Below are 22,949 nucleotides of genomic sequence, written 5' to 3'. Positions count from 1 at the left end.
TAATGGAGATACTTCTGTTACCTTTTTACCAAATATGACCTTGCAAATTAATTTTTAGAATCATATAACTAATGGGCAATGTTTCAAAGATAAGGTTTTGTAATTTCATCTCAAAAAGGTGCTGCTTATCCTCCCTCTACTCCCTCATTCCTGCATATTACTCCCCCCCATATGACATCGACCCTCTTCCTTTAGGGCCTGTTTGATTTTCCAAATCCTCCGTGAATGCATTGCAAATGGATAATAATTATTTCATGGCGGCATCATTCCCAAGGGTTGATTTGACACGTACCTTTTTCAACGCTAAATCGAGGATGCTGCCAAAGATATGTGGGGCCCAACATGACGTATGTGGCTTATCGACACCGCCCATCTGTTATGCCAACTGAATTTAGGGCATGAGCCAAAAAACGAGGCAGATCCAAAGTTCAAGTGGACCACACCACAGGAAAAGGGGGATCGAAAACCCGCTGTTAAAAACTTCTTTGGGCCACTGTTTACTTTGGTGTTGGCCACTTGAGTGTTGGATCTGCCTCATTTTTCGGCTCATGCCTCAAAATGTTCTGGTAAAATAGATGGACGGCGCGGATATGTCATATACATCAGTGGGGCTCACAAATTTAAGCGTCCTTTTGGATCGGTTTTTGAAGCATAAATACCTGCCTATTTTCAAACAGGGTGAAATTGTAATAATTAGTTATTTACAGGGCATTTACAGGGAATTTGGAAAATCAAACAGGCCCTTACCTAAGCTCGAGGCTGGTTGGCAAGTCACTGCCAGGTAAAGCTTGAGGGTCCGAATTCAACAAATGCATTCCCCATTCATCAGAGATTAGTATTTTTCAATAAATCTGATTTTTGTGGTAATGACCTATGTAGTATGGGTGCTATGATATGGACTGCTTAATTTGGGTTAAATGTATTCCCTAGGTACAATTTCTGAGTGCAAGCATACAAATCATCAACCTCTACCACGGTATCAAATAACTCCCCATTAAATAAAGGGGATTGATGTGTCTATGTGTGTGCAATCATCATTGTCGACTCGCTGTCTAAGCCTCAAACCAACTAATTGGGGTCGGCGACACAAATCCTCTTCAGCCATTCCGCTCTATCAAGGATCCATATCGTCAGCCAGAAATAAGTTATCAAACCTTTTCTTACTACTTCCAACCACATCCTTTTGGACCTACCCATTGCCCTTTAAGAACCTTCACTTGAACCGACTCACTTTTCACCAGTGCAGTCCTTGCTCTGCACTGCAAATGACCAAAACATTTAAAATCTACTTTTCCTCGTATCATTACCTATCTGTGTCACTCCCAAGTTCCCTCGAATGCATTCATTTCTAATTCTTTTCTTCCTCGTCTTGCCACTCATCCATTTCAACATCTTCAATTCAGCTACACTCATCCGATGAATGTGTTCTTACTTGACTACAAGCATTGTTGGCATTATAGCTATCCTATAAAACCTTCCTTTAGCTTGATTGGTATGTGATGATTCATATAAATCTAGATGCACATCTCTACTCCATCCGCCTAGCTCTGATTCTATGAGCAACATTCTTTTCGCTCTCTCCACTCATGAATTATTCATCCAAGATGTTGAAATAATCATTTTGGGGTACTTAGTCAGTAGTCATCACTAATTTGTCTTTTCCATTCCAATTACTACTAAGGGCATGTTTGTTTTGCCCATTACCACAGTAAAGGAAATAAGCAACAATTACAAATTATTGTACTTGTCTCTTGACAACAGTTATATTTGACCGCAACGATGGCAATTTTACATTGTTTGATTTATTCATAGTAAAATTGTAATGATGGCAATTTTACATTACTTAAATATCAAATCACCATCAAAATATACTGATATTGTTGTTTGGATGGAGATTTTTACAGTAATTACTTGAAAAAGTGCAATGATTACAAACTGCTTGTCTGCTGAATACAACTGCAGTTGACCGACCATTCCTATGTTTGGTTAGACAGTGGTAAAACAGTAATTATGACACAATTACTTTACATTACCAGGGAAATGGGTAGCACAAACAAGCCTTAAAAGTAGATTCCATATACCATATGCTAGTCCAATTGATTTTGAAAAATTTAGAATTTAAAGCATCCCTCCATAGTTCTAACTTTGCGCTCACCCCCCTCCCTTGTCTCGTCAATCAAAACTCACTATAGGGACCTTCTTCAAAATGCCTCGTAACTCATCCATGACCAATACAAAAAGTTATAGACTCAATGTCAACCCTTGGGGCCTGTTTGTTTTGCCAATTACCCTAGTATTGTAAGGGAAATGTGTCATCATTACAATTTTAACACGGCCAAACCAAACATCAGAATCGTTAGTCAAATTTAGATGTATTTAGGAGACAGGTAAAGAAATTTGTAATCATTGTAGTTTTTTATGGTATTACTATAAAAATCTTCAATCCAAATAGTAACATCAATTTATTTTATGATGATTTGACATTGAAGTAATGTAAATAGTCATCATTACAATTTTACCATGGATAAATCAAACAATGTAGACTTGCCATCATTGTAGTTAAATGCAACTGATGTCAGGATACAAGTAATTTGTAATAGTTGCCCATTTCCTTTACATTATTGTCGTATTGATAAAACAAACAGGCCGGTGTAAGCCTAATTGATAAAACAAACAGGCAAGCGTAAGCCTACAGTAATTGGAAAAACACTAGTCTCTCCATTAGTGGTTCTCTCATTTGTTACCACTCCCTCGTACATATTCTTAATCAGTGTTCGAAATATCAGTATCGCACCATGTATCGCACCCTTGGGATAAAGATACATATCGATTATTGCACGGGATATATCATTTGTATCGCATAATTTATCGCACTTTTTGGGAAACATGGGGAAACATTGGGAAAACGGTTGAATTTTTTAATGAAACTTCGGGGATTGTTAAAAAAAGCCTTTAATACACACTTTTAAATCATAACATCTCAAAAAAAAAAAAAAAAAAAAAAAAGATGCACATAATAATTTTCCTTTGTATAGGGTCCTAAGCTATATGATGTTTAACTGAACTAATGCAACTATATTTAAATTGGATGCATGATATTTATAAATATATCATAGTCATGTATGAAAACACAACCAATTCATTGAAAAGTAAAAGAAGAACTGAAGAGTAAATTTTGAGAAATATACATATCAATGATGGATACTAGTTGTGGTCTAGACCCACATAGAATTGCGCGGTGGTTCGTAATCATCATCTCCATCTCGACGGGGCTGGGCATAGTACTGCTGCTCCACAAATCGACAATATTATGCCCAGGTCATAATAAAATGGTGCCAGTTAAGATACTCCCTGACATAACACTGGTACTCATCCTCTCCGAACCGAATCAATAGGCCCATCCGTGGGTACTGCGTAATCGTCACAGTCTGTAACTGATATGGATCTGGGAAGGGCACATATGAAGCTCCGTGGTATCCATATCGTTGGTCATATCCATACTGCTGCTCATATCCCTGCTCATATGCAGAAGTGAACTCCTGACCATGGTTGAAAATTGATGTGCCGTAATTGCTGGAGTCACCTGTCGCATATCCACTAGGTCCATATCCATGCCCATACTGTGGCACAGAAATCGAGCTACTCTCCTGTGTTTGTGATCTAGATTCATGTTGTGGCCTGTAATTCGAGCTCCTCTCCCTCGTCCGTGATCCAAATCTAGAGTCACCTCGCCTGCCACGAACGCTTGTGTCCCTCATACATTTTGCCAACAGCCCCTCAAAATCTGAAAGTTTATGAGTCTGCTTTTTCTGCAGTAGCTTTTGACGCGTGTATGTTATATTGTAAATAAGACGGGATTGTGGTTCTCCTGGACGAGAACCATGATCAGGGTCTTGCGTGGAATGATCGAAATTCTCCTCCCCGGTGAAAAGCCCGGTGAAAGGGCTAAGAGGCCTCTTATCCTGACTCTCACCCGCGTCGCCACCATCCCCGTCGCCATCATCATTATCATCATCATTACTGTCATTAAAGTCATCGTCACCCTTATCGCCGCCATCATCATCACCAGACTCATTCCCCGCATCACTCTTTGACTCAGGTCTCGGTGTCAAACAATGTCTCCCCGCCACGTGTCCCGCATAATAGTAACTGTCGCGGGCTGCCATCCGGCCTCCTCGTCAATGGGTATAATGCCTCAGCAAGAGACCTCTACTACTCCACATGTGCGTTAACATCAATCCCTTGTGTCTCTGCTTCCGCCGTAACATGTGGCTCTAGTCGCCCATCCGAGGTATCCAAGTCATCTGGTGGACCACACCATAGGAAAACAATAATGATTGGATATCCACCATTAAAATCCTCGTAAGGCCCACTGTACTGTTTATTTAACATCCAATCTGTTGATTGGGTCAAAAAGACCCGGATGAAGGGAAAAAATAAATATCAGCTTGATCCAAAGCTTTTATCGCTCCCAAAACATTTTTAATGGTCAACGTTCATTCAACACTGTTTCCTGTAATGTGGTCCACTTTATATTTCGATATACCTCATTTTTTCTCTCATAACATAAAATGATCTATAAAAATAGATGGATAGAATGGATGAAACACATACATCATGGTCGGGCCCACAGAGCACCAACCACCAGCCACGGAGCTGGTGTTATCCACTCCATCCATCCATTTTAACAGATAATTTTAGGGCTTTAGCATAAAAATGAAGTCTATCAAAATCTCAAGTGGACCACACCAACGGAAACAGTGTGAATTGAATTTCTACTATTGAAAGGTTCTTGGGAGCCATGGAAGTTTTAGATCAAGATGATATTTGTGTTTTCCATTCATCCATGTCCGATTGATCTTATTAACAGGTTGGATGACAAACAAACATCACTGTGGGCCTTGAAAGGTTTCAACGGTGGAAATTAATAGTTTCATTGTTTCCTGTGGTATGGTCCACTTAAGTTGTGGATATGCTTCAATTTTGGGCTCAACACCTAAAATGATCAGTAAAAACGGATGGGCGGCGTGGATAAACCACGTGCAATCACGGTGGGCCCAACAGAGTTTATTCAACACGATATGAGCGTACTGAGTAACTCAGTACGCAATCCAATCAACCACGTCTGTATGATCGGCCCCTCATTGATGGGGCACAAGCGACGTCACCAAGTTATGTGGGTCCCACCATAATGTGTTTTTTGTATCCACACTGTCCATACATTTGAAGAGATCATTTTATGGCATGAGCCAAAAAAAATGGGTCAGATCCAGAGCTCGAGTGGACCCCACCACAGAAAACAGTGGAGAGAGTGACGCCCACCATTACAAACTTATTGAGGGCCACAAGAGTTTTTGATCAAGATGATATTTGCCTAAATGTTTGTGTCATGCCCTAAAATAATATTTCCAAATGAATGGACGGTGTGGATACGACACATACATTACCGTGGGACCCACAGAACTTGGTAACGTCACTTAAAAGTAACTCACTACGCTTACCATACTGATTAAGCTAATTACGGTCCAACCATGATTTATGTATTTTATCCGATCCGTCCATCCATTCTATCAGATAATTTCGGGGCTTTAGCCCAAAAATAAAGCATATACAATGTTCAAATGGGCCACACCGTAGAAAACAGTTGAATTAAACATCTACCGTTGAAAATTTCTTGAGGGCCACAGAAGTCTTGGATGATTGGATCAAGCTTATATTGGTATTTTCCTTTCATTCACGTCTGTATGATCTTATTAACGGTTTGGATGACCAATAAACATCACTGCAGGGCCGAGAAAGGTTTCAACAGTGGAAATCAGTATCACTCTCACAAAGTTTCAGAGTAATCATAAGTTTAATTCCATGATAGTTAGTGGAATTGTCTCCTTTATTATTAATTCAATGATTCATTTCCTCCATTCAACTGGCATTTCTTTGATCTTACAACCTTATTGACAACTTTGTGTCACCAAAAGTAACTCCAGCAGACTTCCAAACCTCTATGGATATACCATTTGGTCATAGTTTTAATCTTTCTCAAAGCGACTTTCACTTTAGAAATCCTAATCCTATGAAAGAACATATGCCCTTTGACCTCATTTGAGTTTATGATTCCTCCATCCCTAAGCTTTCCGAGTGATCTTTAAAAGTTCTCAAGTAGCTTCTCCACCTTTCATTATCTCACCATCCTTGACCAATACCCTTGGTGATTGCTCTTAATGCATCTAACATGATCTAGGTCCCTACCCTTTCTCTCATTTTTGCAATTTTGAAGACATCTTTCTCACCTTCTCGTCTGCAATCTACTGTACAAATTATCATATGCCATACATTTAGCCTCAAGCCATTTTAGCATTCTTTTTGGTGTTTCTATCTTCATCTAAATTTTCCTTTCTTGTCCCTTGTCAGGCCTTGAAACATGATTATTTAACGATAATGGTTTTTAAGACTTTATCATTCCACCACGTAGTTTCCTTATAAGTAGCTTTTCCTTGTAAATATCCTAAAACTTCTTTCTACACTTCCAAATGCACTCAGCCTCTCATTCCACATAACATTAACTTCTTCAAAATTCCACTTTCCTTTTTTTTCTTCAATTTATTACTATTAACATCGTTTTCTCTCCTTTTAAACTCTATCACCTTGTTTCCAACCTTAGTTGCAAGAACTTTCTAACTAGGTGCCGCTTCTGATCCAAATCCTTGATTATGATTCCCACTCTCACTAGTCACTCCTACTTCATACTATTTATATTTTTTTTACATTTTGAAAGAGACACTCCCCACTCCCGCAATTGAATTTGTCGGCACTTTGCTTCGCACTTCATGCAACAATATTTCGAAATCCTATTAATTTCACTCCCTCTCCTATCTCTTAATGCAAACATCCATAATTATAAACCCATGTTGCATGGTCAAACTCTACCCCGGTATAGCATTGTAGGCTGTGTGTGTGTGTGCGCGCTTAAAAGATATATGTACTTATATATATATATATATATATATAGTTTGTGTGTATGTCTATGTAGTGAGAGAGAGAGAGAGAGAGAGAGAGAGAGAGAGAGAGAGATTAATAAAATAATAACTTCGAAATAAAATAACCAACATTCATCAATGATCTAATCCTAAGTACCGAAAAGTACAATCTCAAGGCGTGCATCACTAAATACATAGTTTGCTAACACGCAGAATTCAATACCGCAAGGCCCAGGTTTGGTAAGCCCATTTGTCTAATTTACCCAAGGTATTCAACAACGGTTTTGGTGACCGTAACAGCCTCCATAATTACCGTTACTATATGAGCCATAACGGCTGTTCGGCCTTTTTTTAAAACTGTATCAGCCCCGTAATGGCCAATACTGGCCATTGCCTAATACGGCCCCATAATGTGCAACAGTTCCCACCATTACCGTTATAGACTGGCCATAATGGCCATTACGTAACCATTTTTTAAATACCTTGGATATACCCCACAGTAGATGGAAGGTGTCACTGAAATCATCCAGGTTAGAAGATCCCAACATGTCAATATGGCGGCCTAAACTAGACAGCCAAAGAGAAGAAAATATATGAAAATAAGTGTCATGTTAAAGATTTAGGATTTTCAATCATATAAACTGCTATAGCGTCCCACCATCCATAGTAAGGCCATCGCTAGATCAACATTTTGGATTACTGTGTTGGCAATTTTTCGAAAGACCCGGTGTTAACATGGAAATTTTCATACTTAGTGAAAATGATCCCCACACGTCCGACGGCAACATTGTGTCATCCCAAGACATCACTATCTTGCATGCGTTGTAAGTCAACAACAAGCCTTAATGACTAAATAGCAAGCTAGTTAGCAAACCCTAAGCCACGCACAAAGCCCTCCATGGCAAGACTGCTAAGACGGGAAAATAGACCCTGCCACTGAGAAAATCAGACCACACCGGCCTATAAATAGCTCAGCACTCATTTTGAGGCAGTGTAACATATAGATCAAAGAAGTCAGATAGAGAACAACTACCTTTTGCAATAAGGTAATTCAGGCCCAAATACTCACCAAGTGAGCCTCACTTGCCTAAACATTCCACCCACCTTCATTGGGAGGACCCTGTGCCTATGGTTCTTCCAGGGTAGCCATAGCACCATATGCATCGGGCCATAAAATGGAGAGTTTGGCGCTATAGCACATACCAATCACGACATCGGCAGTAGTGTGTGGGGACTCATCCCTAGCCCCTCGCCCAAGGACCAAGGGCACACCACCATGAGACCAGCTCTCTCACACTCTAGCTCTCTGCGTAAAGGCACATACCTAATGCAACATTTGGGCCTGATGCAAAGGGTCCTGTCTTCATCCGATAGGTACTAGAGAGCAATCATAGCTTCACCTCAGCGTGACAAGCCCACAACACCACCAAACCAACCACTCATGTGCACTAAGAACATAGTGAGCTTCCCTGATCAAAGATCCAGACATTCCGAAAACGAAGGACCATAGATTATGACTAATAATGCCATCCTGCGTGAAGGATAGCTTCCTCTAATTTTACCTTTTAATTAAGGGTTTTCCCAAGGGATGTAATTAAGGGCTTGTGCCAAACCACAGTCCGAAATATAATTTATTTCCAGATGTTAATGAAAGCCACTTGCATGGCATGATTCTTGGGTGCACAGCATGCATATTATACTTAACTTCACAAACGGAGTTGCAAACACTCCAACTTCATAGCCAAAAGAGCTTAGGGGTTCTGCAGATATCAACTATCAATGCCTCACAGGCTAAATGATCATACGACGCTTTTCTAGCTATATGGCTATCTAACGCCATCACCTCTCATGGACAAGCCATGACCCAACCCCACTATATGAGTCACCTGATGCTCAATGGTCATAGGAAACACCTAATGCCCAATGGCTATAGAGACATTATGATGCCCTCGGACAACCCTGATTAACAAGTCTACATTTTGTTATGAATACACAGAAGTGTACATTTTTTGCAAAAAATCTTGATTTTAAAATCTAATTAGAATCTCCATCTAAATATTATCAAGCTCCAAACAAACAAAAAACACAAATCAATGGCCCCAATGTTACCTCAAATTCGTGTTGTGTGATCACTATAGAAATCCAATGTAGATCCCCCAATGTAGTTCTCCCCAGTGTATCCTACAAAAGAGGAGAGCACAGAGCCCCATGCATACCCAAGGTACAGTTGGGTGCATGCACCAAAAAGCCGTCCACAAGGTGGACCCCACGTGTGATGGAGTGGAAATTTCTTTCTTCTATACTCATTTTTCTTCTATTTTCTCTCTAATTTTGACGTCCAAGGGTTAGGAACGTCAAAGCTCTCTTGCTTTATTTGATCTATTTATAAGGAGTTAGGGTTTCAAAGGGTACACACGGCATGGTGCTCCCTCACCCCTACAAACTTCCGTATTGCCCTACACCATCAAAAGTCTATAGTGCCAAGCCTAGCTAGAAAACCACCCAATAAATGATCCAATCACTAAAATCTAAACCACTAATAAATTCCTCAAGGTAACCGGTGATCTTATGCTGGAGCATATGAACCACAACCGCATTCTTGATGCATATACCCAACCACACATGTATGTCAACCACTAATATAACCTCCCAAGGTGAGCCCAAGCACAAAACACCAGGAGCTTATACTCCCCATATGACCTCAGGTCTAAGGATTAATCAGAAGCTAATACATGATCAAGTCGATGCAATCCGAGCATGTTGGGTCTCTCAGACCAAAGTCTTGATGTGACCTTCCAATGTAAGTGTTCAGCTGGACCCAAACACAAGAACTTACATTCACTCCTATATGGGGTAGTGCCATGGCACAATTATCCCATCCTAATTCATCGTTTGTTCCCACACACGAGATGACCTTTCACAGATTGCCCATTCCTACTACTATGGTTATGGAATTTAGCTAGACCTTTCATTGAGATCCATGAAACACTACTCTCCCTTAGCTAGGGTTGTCAATGGTTACCCATAACCATGGGTGACCAATGGACCCGACCCAATTTTAATGGGTGAGGGTCCAATTTTTTAGACTTATCGAGTTGGGTTCAAGTCTCAGCTTTTGGGACCTGGTTAAAATCAGGCCCAATTGGGTTTGAGTTAAAATCAGGTTAGGTCCGGATCAGGTCCAATTAGCTTTAATGAAATATATACATATGAGAAACTCCTAAGTCCAATGGACTTAGAAACCGGGGGTTAATTAATGTTAATAAATATACATGAGTACAGTTTTTCACCTCACTCTAGAAAAAGATGGTGGCTCAACTGGGCCCCACTGTAGCGTTGATGTGAAATCTACCTCGACCATCAAGTGCGTCACCCCGTTTTAGGCCCAAGGCCAGAAATCATCCCTTTTCGTGATTAAGGAGGACCATACGATTGGAAGTGTATAAGGTAAAGCTCACCCTCCAAATTCTTTCCCTTAATGTGTGGGTGTGGCCCACCTGAATCACTGATAGGCCTGATTTTTGGGCCTCAAGCCTAAGTTTAGTGTGGCATCTAATGGTTAGGGTGGATTTAATATAATCATCACAATGGGCCCTGTAAAAATCAAAGGTGAAGGTCTCTCTCCCAACTATTACCCTTGTTGTGGCCCACCTAAATTTCAGGTTAGCCTGATTTTTTACTCTGACCCCAACATGGGATTACACATCTAATGGTCAAAGTGGATCTCACATACACATCACAGTGGACCCCGTCAAAAATCAAGGGTGGGCATCCATAAAACTCATTTTTTTCTAAAGGTCTCAAGTATAGCTGGTTGGACTAAAGGTTAAGGTCCAACCAAACTTCCAACCTTTCATTTGTATATGACATCCAGTCCATCTGATAGGTTGACCCCATCATGATCATTACCTTTTGAAACACTCCATAGCAGCCACTCATTGAGTGGACCACACTTGTGTTTGCTATTTTACCAATGTCTAGATGTTTTCTAATATAGCGTGCCCCGGTTGATGTGTAGATAGGAATGACCATTGCATTAGGCAATTCTCATGGTCCAACCAGAGATAACTTCCAACCTTTCATGTGTATATGACATCCAATCCATCTAATAGGTTGACCCCATCATGATCATTACCTTTTGAAGAACTCCATATCAGCCACTCATTGAGTGGAACACACTTGTGTTCGCTATGTACCAATGTCAAGGTGTTTAATATGGTGTGGCCCAATTGATGTGTAGATAGGAATGACCATTGCACTAGGTGATCCTCGTGGTGGGGCCGACCTGTTGCAAGGGTTGGATTTCACATGCACTTAATACTTCGGAAGTTATCATATAGGTGGACTATAGTTTGTGGTACAACAGGTTAGACGTAGGAACTCTCTTTTTGGGAATAAATGTTGTTTCCTAGGAATAGGTGCGAGACATATGCCCAACCTTGACTTTTGAAGGGGAGCATTGTGATGTGTACGTGAGATCCGTTCCGACCATGAGCTATGTAATCCCATGGTAGGCCTCGACACAAAAAAGTCTGATCTGTCATTCAAGTGGGCCACAACAATGGAAACAGTTGGGAGAGATGTCCACCATTGATGTTTACAGGGCCCAATGTGATTATTATATTGAATCCATTGCAACTATTAATTGTCACACTAAAACTGTCCTAGGGCTCAAAAATCAGGCCCCTTAGTCATTCATGTGGGCCACACCAAAGGAAATAGTTTGAATGATGAGCTTTTCCATGTACACTTCTTCTAATTGTGTGGTCCACCTCATATTTATTGACATTAATTAATTGTCAACTTCCATGCTGGTTTGACATCCAACTAGTTGGACTTGACTCTCTCTCTCTCTCTGCACACACACAGTTTATATATATATATATATATGGATGGTTTATTCTAGCAATGGAATAAGGTTACCAAAGCCCTAGGCATGTATAGGAGCACATTTACACACCAAGCATGTATCAAAAGGGCACATGCCTATGTCATCTAAAGCCATCCATCAGGTGGACCTGACTGTGTAAATGCTCTCATTTCACCCAAAACAACTAGAAACCTAAACTAAAGGCCCGATGGGCAACGACGGGTACCCACACTAATCAAATTCAAGTTTAGGTCTTCAAAATGAGACCTAGACCCAAAAGGACCCGGACACAGAAAGACTAGAGCCTGATTAGATTGGTATGGCTACTAACTATAGGACCTGACCCCTACCCAACCCGTTAACAGCCCTACCCTTGGTCAGTAGTTTTTGTGTCCAAACTCACCTTCCCTAAGGACGACCAAAGGAAACCCTCAATGTAATCCATAAAATATAGATGGTTGAGGTATCCCTCACATTAATCATCTCATACATGGTGTAAACCAAACATGTCTGCATCTATATACATGGTCATGGCGATCATCATTGGCTCCCTGGGGCACATAATACCAACATACTGAACTACAGGCCCTACATGAAAGGAATCCTGTGCACAGGCCCACATGAAAGGAATCTTGTGCACCAGCAAACTATGTCTGCTGATGAACAGGACGCTATAATTCCTCATGAAGAATTAGTTGGATTTCAACTCTTTCAAATGTATGCATATGGTATAACGAAAGAATTGAGCTTCAAACCTGAAACAATTGCAGTTCTGAAGCATAATCCGGAGCTATATAACAGTGCTCCATCTTCAGGTCTTCAACCTTATCCCATGTAATGCTAGTCCTATTGACATAAATATCCACACCTGACAAGAAGTCAGTGTATATAGAATAAGCCAGTTCCATAAGTAAAAGCAATCAGAAGTCAGAACACAAACTGACATGTGATGTGGGTATTTAAGTGAAAGAAGCTGCTTCAAATAGTCAGTGACATGATATCCGCCAATGTTAGTTCTGCAGCATGCTTCAATAACAGGTTCCCCATAAATGAACTGAAGGAAAGAATAAGATCAGAGCATCAGTACATGTGACAAGGAATAAGGATTCAGCTAAAATTTAGGGGTCCCATTAAGAAAAAGGATAGCATGCAAACATGAATATTGCCAAATAACATGTCAACATTGATAATGCAGCAATAATATATTTAACGTGTAAATAAACACGAATGATAAAGGATCCCCAATTTTATTGACTCAGCAGTAATACAGGTAGGCCTGCTTTTTGGTATACAAGATATACCTGTAAGGTAGGCCCCGTCATGGGATGGTCCATGAGCCAATAGCTCCCTTATCAGCTTATCCTAGAATCAGATGAAATGGATAATTACAACAATGGTCTGTATATCACAGAGACCAACTCAGAGGATTAGGATCACCCAAAGCAGGAGAATTTTTGGGGTATCTTCCATCCACCATGGGACCCACTAGACGAGTGATTTGGATCACGGAAAGGTCATCCTGCCTGTGTAGTTTGCTCACTGAGCAGATGCCCAATAGAACATTGTATATTTCCTCTAAAAAAAAACAGAGTTCTACTGCATGCAATTAGCAAGACCAGCTATAGCAGACTGTATGTGATCCAACTGAAGATCATCAAATTCGTATGCATGACATGTGATTCTTGGATGCATGAATGCATCACAGCAGCAATACATGACCATGATCTGGGTGGTAAAAGGCCATGGCAATGAGCATGATGCTAGTCCTTCAAATCGTGTGATTGGTCACTAAGCATGTCCCATAGATTTATAACTTTCAATATCCCCGAGTACAAGTGTCTGTGAAGATATGCATTTGCCAATAAGGCACCTTCATTGGTGGGAAAAAAGGAAGAAAAAAAAATAAATAAACTCAGGTAAGGAAGCTGAATAAAGGACAGGACCATACAAAATCCTATCATATTCAGACAAACTCACATCATAAAGATGACTTCTACAAGATATGAAGCATTTGATACAAGAGCACAATCTATTCATGATTCCAAAGAACTAGGACCTTCCTGACAAGTGCACTAGGGCAACCGTATTGAGCTGCACATTGAAAGCATCTTAGGTCTTTGAGGCTCCTACAGAAAGTTTGTGAATGGAACGATAGATACAGTGCACATCACGCCCATCCTACAAATGTCCAACACATATAGGGATTAGTGAACTCACTGGGATAACATGACTGGTTGTGAATCCTGAGCATACAGCAAGACCATCATTATAGCACAGTCCGAGTTGTTGATTGTACTTGTAGCTGAATGCAGCATCAACACCAAAAGCTGCAATCCAAGGCTTAAACAGCATTAGAAAATAATAGATACAGACAACAAAAAATTATGGTATGTAAAGATAAAAGCTTGGTCTCCAAGTAGGTTATACATTTCACATGGGCATCGAAGCCAGCAGAAAGCTGTATAGACAAATATTTGACGAACTTTCAGGGGAACATACCCAGTGATGGTACACCATATGTCTCAAAGAGAATTTCTGCCATTTTGCTACGAGACTGAATTGGATTGCAGGCACACTCTGTAATCAGGATGGGATGGTCCACCTGTTCTGCGCTCAAATTTAACATGCGAATAACAATATAAGCTTGTGAGCATGTCAGCAGAACCCAAAACCTGACTTAGGGCTAATTCTCATAATTCAAATGAATGTACATAATGATAAATGAATACAGATCATACCTGCTAACATCCATACATACATATGTATGCACACATGCATGTGTATACAAAATATGCATCTGGTTGATCAAACAATTTAGTGCGAACCATTTTGGTAAGATACCGAGGAATCATCTCATCACTCTAGTGGTGAGGTTTTTGGGTCGACATATCAGCATAGACCGTCGTCTAGTGAGTTCACCTGTCGAAAACTACAATGAGATAATTTTGGCTCAGGTTACTGCTGAAAAATCAGTTGTAGGTCCAACCATTACTGCGATGAGATAATACCCCAGTATATATTTGATCACAAACAACAAACAATGAGGTTCCAAAAGTGAATGTACATGCATAAATCACTATAGAAAAGCACACACTGCACTATGCAAGGCCTTAACCACAGTAAATTCATTATCCAATTAACTACAAGAATATCAAATACAGCACTACTGAATTTTCAATTTACCTCTGAACCATCTGCACCCATACGTTCAAATCCAAAGTCAAGAATCTACAAAGACAAGAAAGACTGTAAGACCAGAAAATGCCAAACAGAAGGGGCCAGGTAAATTCTATTAGAATGTCATGAAATTCGGCTAGACTTAAAAGCAATAGTGTTTTCATACACCTACATGATACACAAGAAACATCTCGAAGAAAATTTAAATAAATAAATAAAATAAAAATAAAAAATCTAAATCATTCATAGACAACAATGCAATCCAATGAAATTTGACAGGCATGCACGTACCAAGATGATCCACTTCTATTTCCCCATCTTAAACACACAAACCTGTTCTTGTCATTATAATATTGTATGCATGTGCGCTCATCTATTACATTTTGATAGGGTAGTTTTTCTATACCAGAGTTTGTACTAGTTTGGTGAAGCTGTACATTATATGTGTTATCTAATAAATTTAGCAATAATAACTTTTTTAAGAGGTAATGAAAATTTTATTCAAGGGAGCACCAAGGCTCAAGAAAACAAAAGCAAATTACATCCCAGAAAGAAATGACCAACCACTTTGGTCAATATCATTATTACAAAACGCCCATCCTATTTAGATCTAGGCACGGGACCACTCGACTTGTCCGACTCGCTCAGACCCGACTTGATCCGAACCAAGTAGACTTTGTCCGATCCCAACTCAAACCGAGCGAGTTCGAGTCACCCAGTAACTCGACTCGTCCCGAAATCCAACTCGATACTGACTCAACTCGATCTGAAACCTAACTCGTGTATATATATATATATATAAAAGCAGATTTGAAGTTTCATATTTAAGATGTCGTGCAGTTGATGGTGAGGCAGCAATTCTAGCAGGTGCACCTAGGTTTTGAGTTGTGATTTCAACTCATGGATACCTGCTGCACCCAACCCAACTCGGTACTTGTGACCGGGTTGGACTCGGTCTTGATTAGTCCAGGCTAGACCCGAACTATATATATATAAGCAGATTTGACGTTTCATATTTGAGATGTCGTGTAGCTGATGGTGAGGCAGCAATTCTGGCAGGTGCACCTAGGTTTTGAGTTGTGATTTCAGCTCATGGATACCCGTTGCACCCAACCCAACTCGGTACTTGTGATAGGGTCGGACTCAGTCCGGATTAATCCAAGCCAAACCCGAACTCGGATCAAGTCAGGCATGTTGACTCGATGCCGAGTCAGGTCAGGTCTATTTCAAAACCAGATCGAGTCGAGGCAACCCTAGCTCGGTCCGACTCGACTCGATGTCCAGCTCAAATCCTATTACAGTCCAACTTGGTCTTCTTATAGACAGTCTCTTCCGTTCCGCTTTTGTTTTGAAAGCATCAACTATTTCTTTCTCCCCTAATAGCCGAAATTACCCATTGCAAACCAAAAATGCAAGAAATTTCATCCACACCTTCCGGACAATAGAACAATGGATGAACAAGTGCTCCACCGACTCTACCCCCATCAAACACATCGCACAACAGTTTGGAAATACTAGAGATCTCTTCTAGAGGTTATCGATAGTAAGAATCCGGTTCCTACCCACCAACCATACAAATGCTGCCACTTTAGGAGGGGCACCATAAGACCAAACGAAAGAAAGCAAACCTTTGCACTCATCTTGGAAGGGATTGGCTTAAAAAATTGTAAAACGAGTGGACCAAAAACCCGCCTAATTTTTCCAATGACCAAATCATAGTCCCTTTCACCCACTATCAGCTTCATGTGATGGAGCCACTTCAGAAGCTGAAGGAGGTCCTCCACTTCCTTGTTCAACAAATTCATTCGACATGGCCACACCACCTCTCCACCAATAATTGAGTAGCATCTATCAATTGTCACATCCGAGTCTACAGCAATTCTGGCCAACCTCGGAAAGAGAGTACACAACAGATTCTCCCCAATCCACATATCCTCCCAAAATCTTATTCTTCTCCCGTCACTACAAGAGAAGCGAATTCCTTACTTAAACTTGTTCGCCAACCTAAGGACTCCCCACTGCCAACTTGAAGCCTTGTTATGAGCAGAGATTCTCACCAATAACCTCTCTCCAAAGCCTACCTTCCTCTGAGCCAAACCTCCACAACCATTTACCTAGCAAGGTGTGGTTCATCTGCTCCAAATATCTAATCCCCACTCCCCCTTACTTGCCAGGCTTGAACACATCATCCCACTACAAGAGAAGGAATTTGTGCTTCATCTCAGCTCCTTGCCATAAGAAGTTTGTCCCAAGCTATCTAATCTATCCACCACCAAGGTCAGGCATTTGAAGAGCAACATATGGTATAATACAAGTGTTTGGAAGGCTTGCCAATACACAAAGGGAACCTAAGGTATGTAGACGGGAAGAATCCAATCCTACACCCAAAAGCCCTAAACAACACGGCCTCCTCATCGCTTGTGGAACACACCCCAAACAGCTAACTCTTATACACACAGGTTATCGAACCCATGACCTCAAAGTGGAAACACTCGGTGTTTGCCACTAAGCCATGAGTGGGGACCCTACAAAAGAGAACGGTGCCATCTGCAAACTGCAAATGGGAGACCGAAAGCTTACTACTACTCACACTGAATCCTCTAATCGAGCCAACGGCCTAATCTCTATCTCGTGTCTTGCTAAGAGCTTCAACCACCACCATGAATAAGATCGGAGAGAGAGGGTCCCCCTACCTAAGGCCTCTCGATGCCTAAGAAAAACACCTTCAAATGAGCCATTTACGAGCATCAAGAACCAAGCCGACGAGACACACTTTTGCATCCAATTCTTCCATTTATGCACACATCCTAATCTTCCTAACATGTTGCCGAGAAAACCCCAATCTACATGATCGTAAGCCTTTTTAATGTCCAACTTACAAACAATGCATTTATTCCTTTCTCTGTGCCTTAGATCCAAGCATTTATGGGCTATGAGAGCACTGTCCATAATTTGCTTACCAGCCACAAATGCACCTTGAAATTGGAGATGACCTTATCTAAAACTGACAAGAATCTTGTGACCAAAATTTTTACTAGAATTTTTATATGGCCCACCAATTGAGCTAATAGGCTGAAAATCCCGTAAGCATTCGACCCCTTCAATCTTCAAGATGATGGCTATGAAGGAAGCCCCAATTTCTAACAAGATCCAGCCTCTCTCCCAAAATTCAGCTAGAAAGTTCCACAAATCCTCCTTTCACAAGATCTCAAAAAAAAAAAAAAAAAAAAAAAAAAGAAGAGGATAAAAAGCCATGGGGAATCCATCCAGCCAGGGGGCCTTGTCCCTCCTAAAGAATCAATTGTTGCTTTGATCTCCTCCAAAGAGAAAACCTTCTCAAGATCATCTGCTTGAGACGGCAGCAATTGATTGAAAGGTAGGTTGTTCAACCGAGGTCTCTCCCATCCCTTGTCAGCTACTAAATTCTTATAATACTACAAAATAGTATTGCAAACCTATGATTTCTCCTCAAACTCACACCATCTACCAACCACATTATGAATTCCATTATTCCTAGCCCAGGTACTAGTGATGCTATGGAGAACTTCGTGTTTCTATCCCCTTCCTTCAACCACGTTACACGAGACCTTTGCCTGCTTTGTATTTCATCTACCAATAGGCAGCTTCAGTAGTCATGAGAGAGTTCAACTCTTAAGCTCTATCTTTTGCCAAAAGCTCGCCTCCTTCCTCCTTCAAATCAATGGCTTGGATTTCTCATAAGATGGCGTCAACCTCCACTTCCCTCACCCACGACACCTCCCTTTTCCATTCATTTATCTTGCCTTTAAGGAGCTTCAATTTCTTGTGTAACTTGAACCCCGCAAAGCCTTCAACTTGAAAAGAAAGGCAACATTCCTTCACAAGATTCTGGAACCCATCAACTTTCAGCCACGTTAGCTCAAATCTGAAAAGCTTAGGACCCCAGTTCTCCTCGTCCACCTCCAAAACAAGTGGGCAATGATCGGAGACCAGCTTTAGAACACCTCTTTGCCACACTAGAGTATGATCATCCGCCCAATCCAAGCAAACCAAAACTCTTTCCAATTTCGACATGATAGCCCTTTCCTACCTATTAGTCCAAGTGAACTTGACGTCGCCCATAAAAATATCCACCAGCTCATTCCTTACCATCCAATTGAGAAATCCCACATGCTTCGCATGATATGGCCACCACCCAACTTCTCGAATGTGAATCTGATCATAATCTTGAAGCAAAGGTTTTGAGTAGAAGGCCATCGGACAAGGAACAAAATTAGCAATATACATGCAAGCGGCGTGTCATGCTAAACACATATACACACATTAATACCACTTGAAAGTTGAAATAAACATGATTTGCATGTGTACAGACAAAAACAAGCACCAACAGAAATTGCCATCTGCACATTCATAAGCATATATATAGTGTGACAACATGATACTCAATCTGACTAATATTAGACTTACGTATTCCATTATTTCGAATTGATAAACAACATTGCTGTCAAAGGCAGAACGATGTGAAGATCGTGTGCAATCGAAATATTTCATTAATGTAGGATCATGATCGCCAACAATGGTGACAGTTTCACCTGCGTTACAAAACACAAACTAGAAACTGGTCAAGAGAAAGTATAGTGTTCCTACCACAGAAATAGTCATGTTAAATGAAAAGAGCAACTCATCATACCAGAAAAGAAAGAATGGGTGAGGTAAGAATGGGTGAGGTACATAGAAATAAAGTGAAATATTTATACAAGTACATTTAGCTGAATTTATTGGGGAATAACTCTATGAGACTAGTCTCACAAAGACTCTGAGAGAGAGAGAGAGAGAGAGGCCATGACTGGTGTTTCAATGGGCTTTCGCATGATTTGTAGTATACCATGGTTCAATAGAACATTAAATGCTAAAATTATAACTGCCAATATCATTGCTTGTTTCATGTTTTTCTCCCTCCTTTCATTTTAAGTTCTTTAAACGCCCACTATTACAGCCATTACAGCATTACCATATGCATAGTGGTGAGTTCAAAATAACGTAGAACAAATTTGGTGGGCCCCACCATTGATTAGGCACAACCCAACAATCCCTCTGAACAATCGTAGCTATATTATTGGAGGACTTTTCCTGATTGAATGTAGACCGTTCATCAGTTGTATTAGCCACCCACCAGCAACCCACCAATGATATGGTCAAAACCATCTGATCGGTCCTACTTTAGGGGCCGTTTGGATGCCTGTAACATTTCTAAAATGTAACAAAATTACAGGTGAGATTGTTGCAGCTGGTGTTTGGGTGAGGAAAGTCACAGGTAACTTTCTCTCAACCTGTAACTTTCTTACAAGAGGAGGCCAAAATGTCACAGGGATAAAGGTCGTTTTTCAAGTTACCTGTATCTTTGATACAGGCAACAATTCAAATTTTTTAATTGAAAATCTCAGGGAAGAATTGCAGTTGCATTGAAGGAGGCCCACCTGCATTTAGACGCAATGAAGGCTAAGCGACCATTGAAGGCGTCTCTCTCTCTCTCTCTCTCTCTCTCTCTCTCTCTCTCTCTCTCTCTCATCCAGCATGATTCGTGCCCTAAGAGAAAAAAAAAAACTTTCTTTTTTATGTTTTTTTATCCTCTTCAGAATATTTATGTGTCGGGGTTAACAAACGCAGTTTGGCTAGTGAGGCACGGGCAACAGTTGGAGCTCTATGGGGCCCATAATTTTTTATGTGTTTTATCCACACCATCCATCCATTTTTTCGGATCATTTTAGGGCTTGATCCCAAAAATGAGGCAGATCTAAATCTTAGGTAGACCACACCACAGGAAAACAGTAGTGATTGAAAGTCCACCATTAAAAATTCCAAGGGCCCATTGTAATGTTTGTTTGAAATCCAACCTATTGATTAGGTTATAAAGACCTGGATGAAGGGAAAAAACAAATATCAGTTTGATCAAAAACATTGGGGGCCCACAAGAAGTTTTTAATGGTGGGTGTTCGATCAACACTGTGATGTGGTCCACTTGAGATTTGGATATACCTAAAAAATCTACCTCGTTTTTAGGCCTATGCCTTGAAATGATCTGGAATAATGGATGGATGGCGCGGATGAAACACATACATCATGGTGGGGCCCACATACCTTATTTAAGTTTTTTTCCTCATTACAAGCCTTCAATATACGTGGGACCACCGTTATGGCCCACTTGATGATTAGTTTAGCTTAGTAATCGGCCCAACTATTCAACTATATACGCTTAATAAAATGGCATATTTTTATCCAAGCTTTCGGCCCAACTATTCAACTATATGGGCTTAATAAAATGGCATATTTTTATCCAAGCTTTCTTATGTGTTAATTTGATTTTTAAACGATTCCCTTATTCAAATTCTAGTTGGTGTGAGTATACGTCTTATGATTCTTATTACCTGCAACCAACTTACAGGCTATCCAAACACAGAAACTAAGTTACCTATAAGTAAGTTACAAATTACACCCAAATAGGATTACCTGTAACTTTCTTTCACCTATAAGTAAGTTATGGGTAACTTACTTACGACTTAAAAAACTTACAGGCATCCAAACGTGGCCTTAGGGTTGTGGCTAATCCATGCCAGGTCCTTCAAGATGAGCTATCCCGATCATGAACCACCCGTTCGAAATGCGCCCATCACAACCCAACTCTTTTTTGTGGAATCACATTAATGCCATCATATAATCCCCTAATTCACTACATTAAAACAATCAAAGCGCTAGAACTCGCATTTTGTCATAAAAGACGGTTTTGGAGATAGAGATGGTGGTCGAACAGCATAACCAAAAAGAACAAGGAATTATTACAATGAATTCCATGAAAGAGAAGGAAATTTGAAATTTGAAATTTGAAATTTGAGAGAGAGGGGGGGAAGAAATGTACCAGTTGCTTTGTGGCGAGGACGCTGGACGACGTTGCGGAAGCCGAGGCGGGGATCGGACTCTCCGGCCCATCTGAATTACAAAGAAGGGAGAGAGAAAATCAAATCAAAGGGGGAGAAATTGCAGACAGATGGGGAGGGAGAATTAGGGTTAGGGTTTTGCTTTTTTTTCTCGATTTTATTTTTAAATACCCGATTCGGAAGTTGGAGGCGCCGTTGTCGATGACGATTGGAGTGTCTGGAGGAAACAGATTGTAATCCGATTGTCGCAATGGCCGTGTTATGTATGGCATTCTCTCTCTCTCTCTGTCTTTCTCTCTCTCGCCCTACACTCCCATCTTTCAGAGCTTTCGGTCCTGCATTCTATCGCGTGCAGTGCACGTGCCTGGGCCACCAAAGCAAGCTCGGGTTAGGGCCGGGCCCAACCAGATAGAAATGCTGTACAACACCTGTTTCACTCAGCGCGCGTAAAACACCCATGGCTGTGGGGCCCATCATGCTATATACGGAAAATCGGCTCTACCCTTCAGGTTCTATTTCCATTCTAGGAGCTGGGGAAGAAAATAATCAAGTTGCACAACTCAGGTGGGCCACACCATCACAACCAATGGAGATGGTATGCCAAATGTAGGTTTCTGTATGGGCCATCATGGCTTGTATCTTTCATCAAGCCCGTTAATCGAGTGTACGGTGATGAAGTGAACATACAAAAATTAGATGGACCAAAACATTAGGCGGGGGTGGCTAACATTGTGTGTGTACTAACATGAGTGTGTACTAACATGCTAACCCAATATATATATATATATATATATATATATATATATATATAAGGCGGTTTTAGATTAGTAGTTTTATATTACTTCTGTTAGTGTGACCTATCTGGGTATTTTATTAGTCTGATCTTTTGTACGTATAGTTAAAATAATAGCTCTTGCCTAATGCATGAAGTGGATTTTGTTGTTAAACCGATGTCTCCAATATTTGAGTCCGAAATCCTCGACCAATAGAGGGACTAGCTCAACTAGTCAAAAGTCC

The 22,949-nt window shown here is 40.6% G+C and overlaps 1 protein-coding gene across 2 annotated transcripts in view; it reads right to left on the bottom strand.

The window, feature by feature from the left end:
* Positions 1-22,258, bottom strand: part of LOC131252862 (actin-related protein 5) — a 29,486-nt gene extending 7,228 nt beyond the window's left edge. Inside the window, exons 1-8 of one of the 2 annotated variants that reach the window (XM_058253614.1) lie at positions 22,104-22,258; positions 21,914-21,984; positions 19,468-19,592; positions 15,028-15,072; positions 14,344-14,446; positions 14,062-14,171; positions 12,789-12,898; positions 12,600-12,690 (exon numbers count right to left, since the gene is read on the bottom strand). In XM_058253614.1, the coding sequence (XP_058109597.1) occupies positions 12,600-12,690; positions 12,789-12,898; positions 14,062-14,171; positions 14,344-14,446; positions 15,028-15,072; positions 19,468-19,592; positions 21,914-21,984; positions 22,104-22,204 (756 nt within the window). In that variant the 5' untranslated portion in view covers positions 22,205-22,258. Of the gene's footprint in view, positions 1-12,599; positions 12,691-12,788; positions 12,899-14,061; positions 14,172-14,343; positions 14,452-15,027; positions 15,073-19,467; positions 19,593-21,913; positions 21,985-22,103 lie in introns of those variants that run through there. The other variant, XM_058253615.1, reaches the window with a different exon arrangement.
* Positions 22,259-22,949: the final 691 nt, after the last annotated feature.

This window comes from Magnolia sinica, chromosome 8 (assembly GCF_029962835.1).
Source record: "Magnolia sinica isolate HGM2019 chromosome 8, MsV1, whole genome shotgun sequence".
Classification (NCBI taxonomy): Eukaryota; Viridiplantae; Streptophyta; class Magnoliopsida; order Magnoliales; family Magnoliaceae; genus Magnolia; species Magnolia sinica.
The sequence above is the reverse complement of the archived record's forward strand: the minus strand, read 5'-3'. Positions and strand labels throughout refer to the sequence as shown.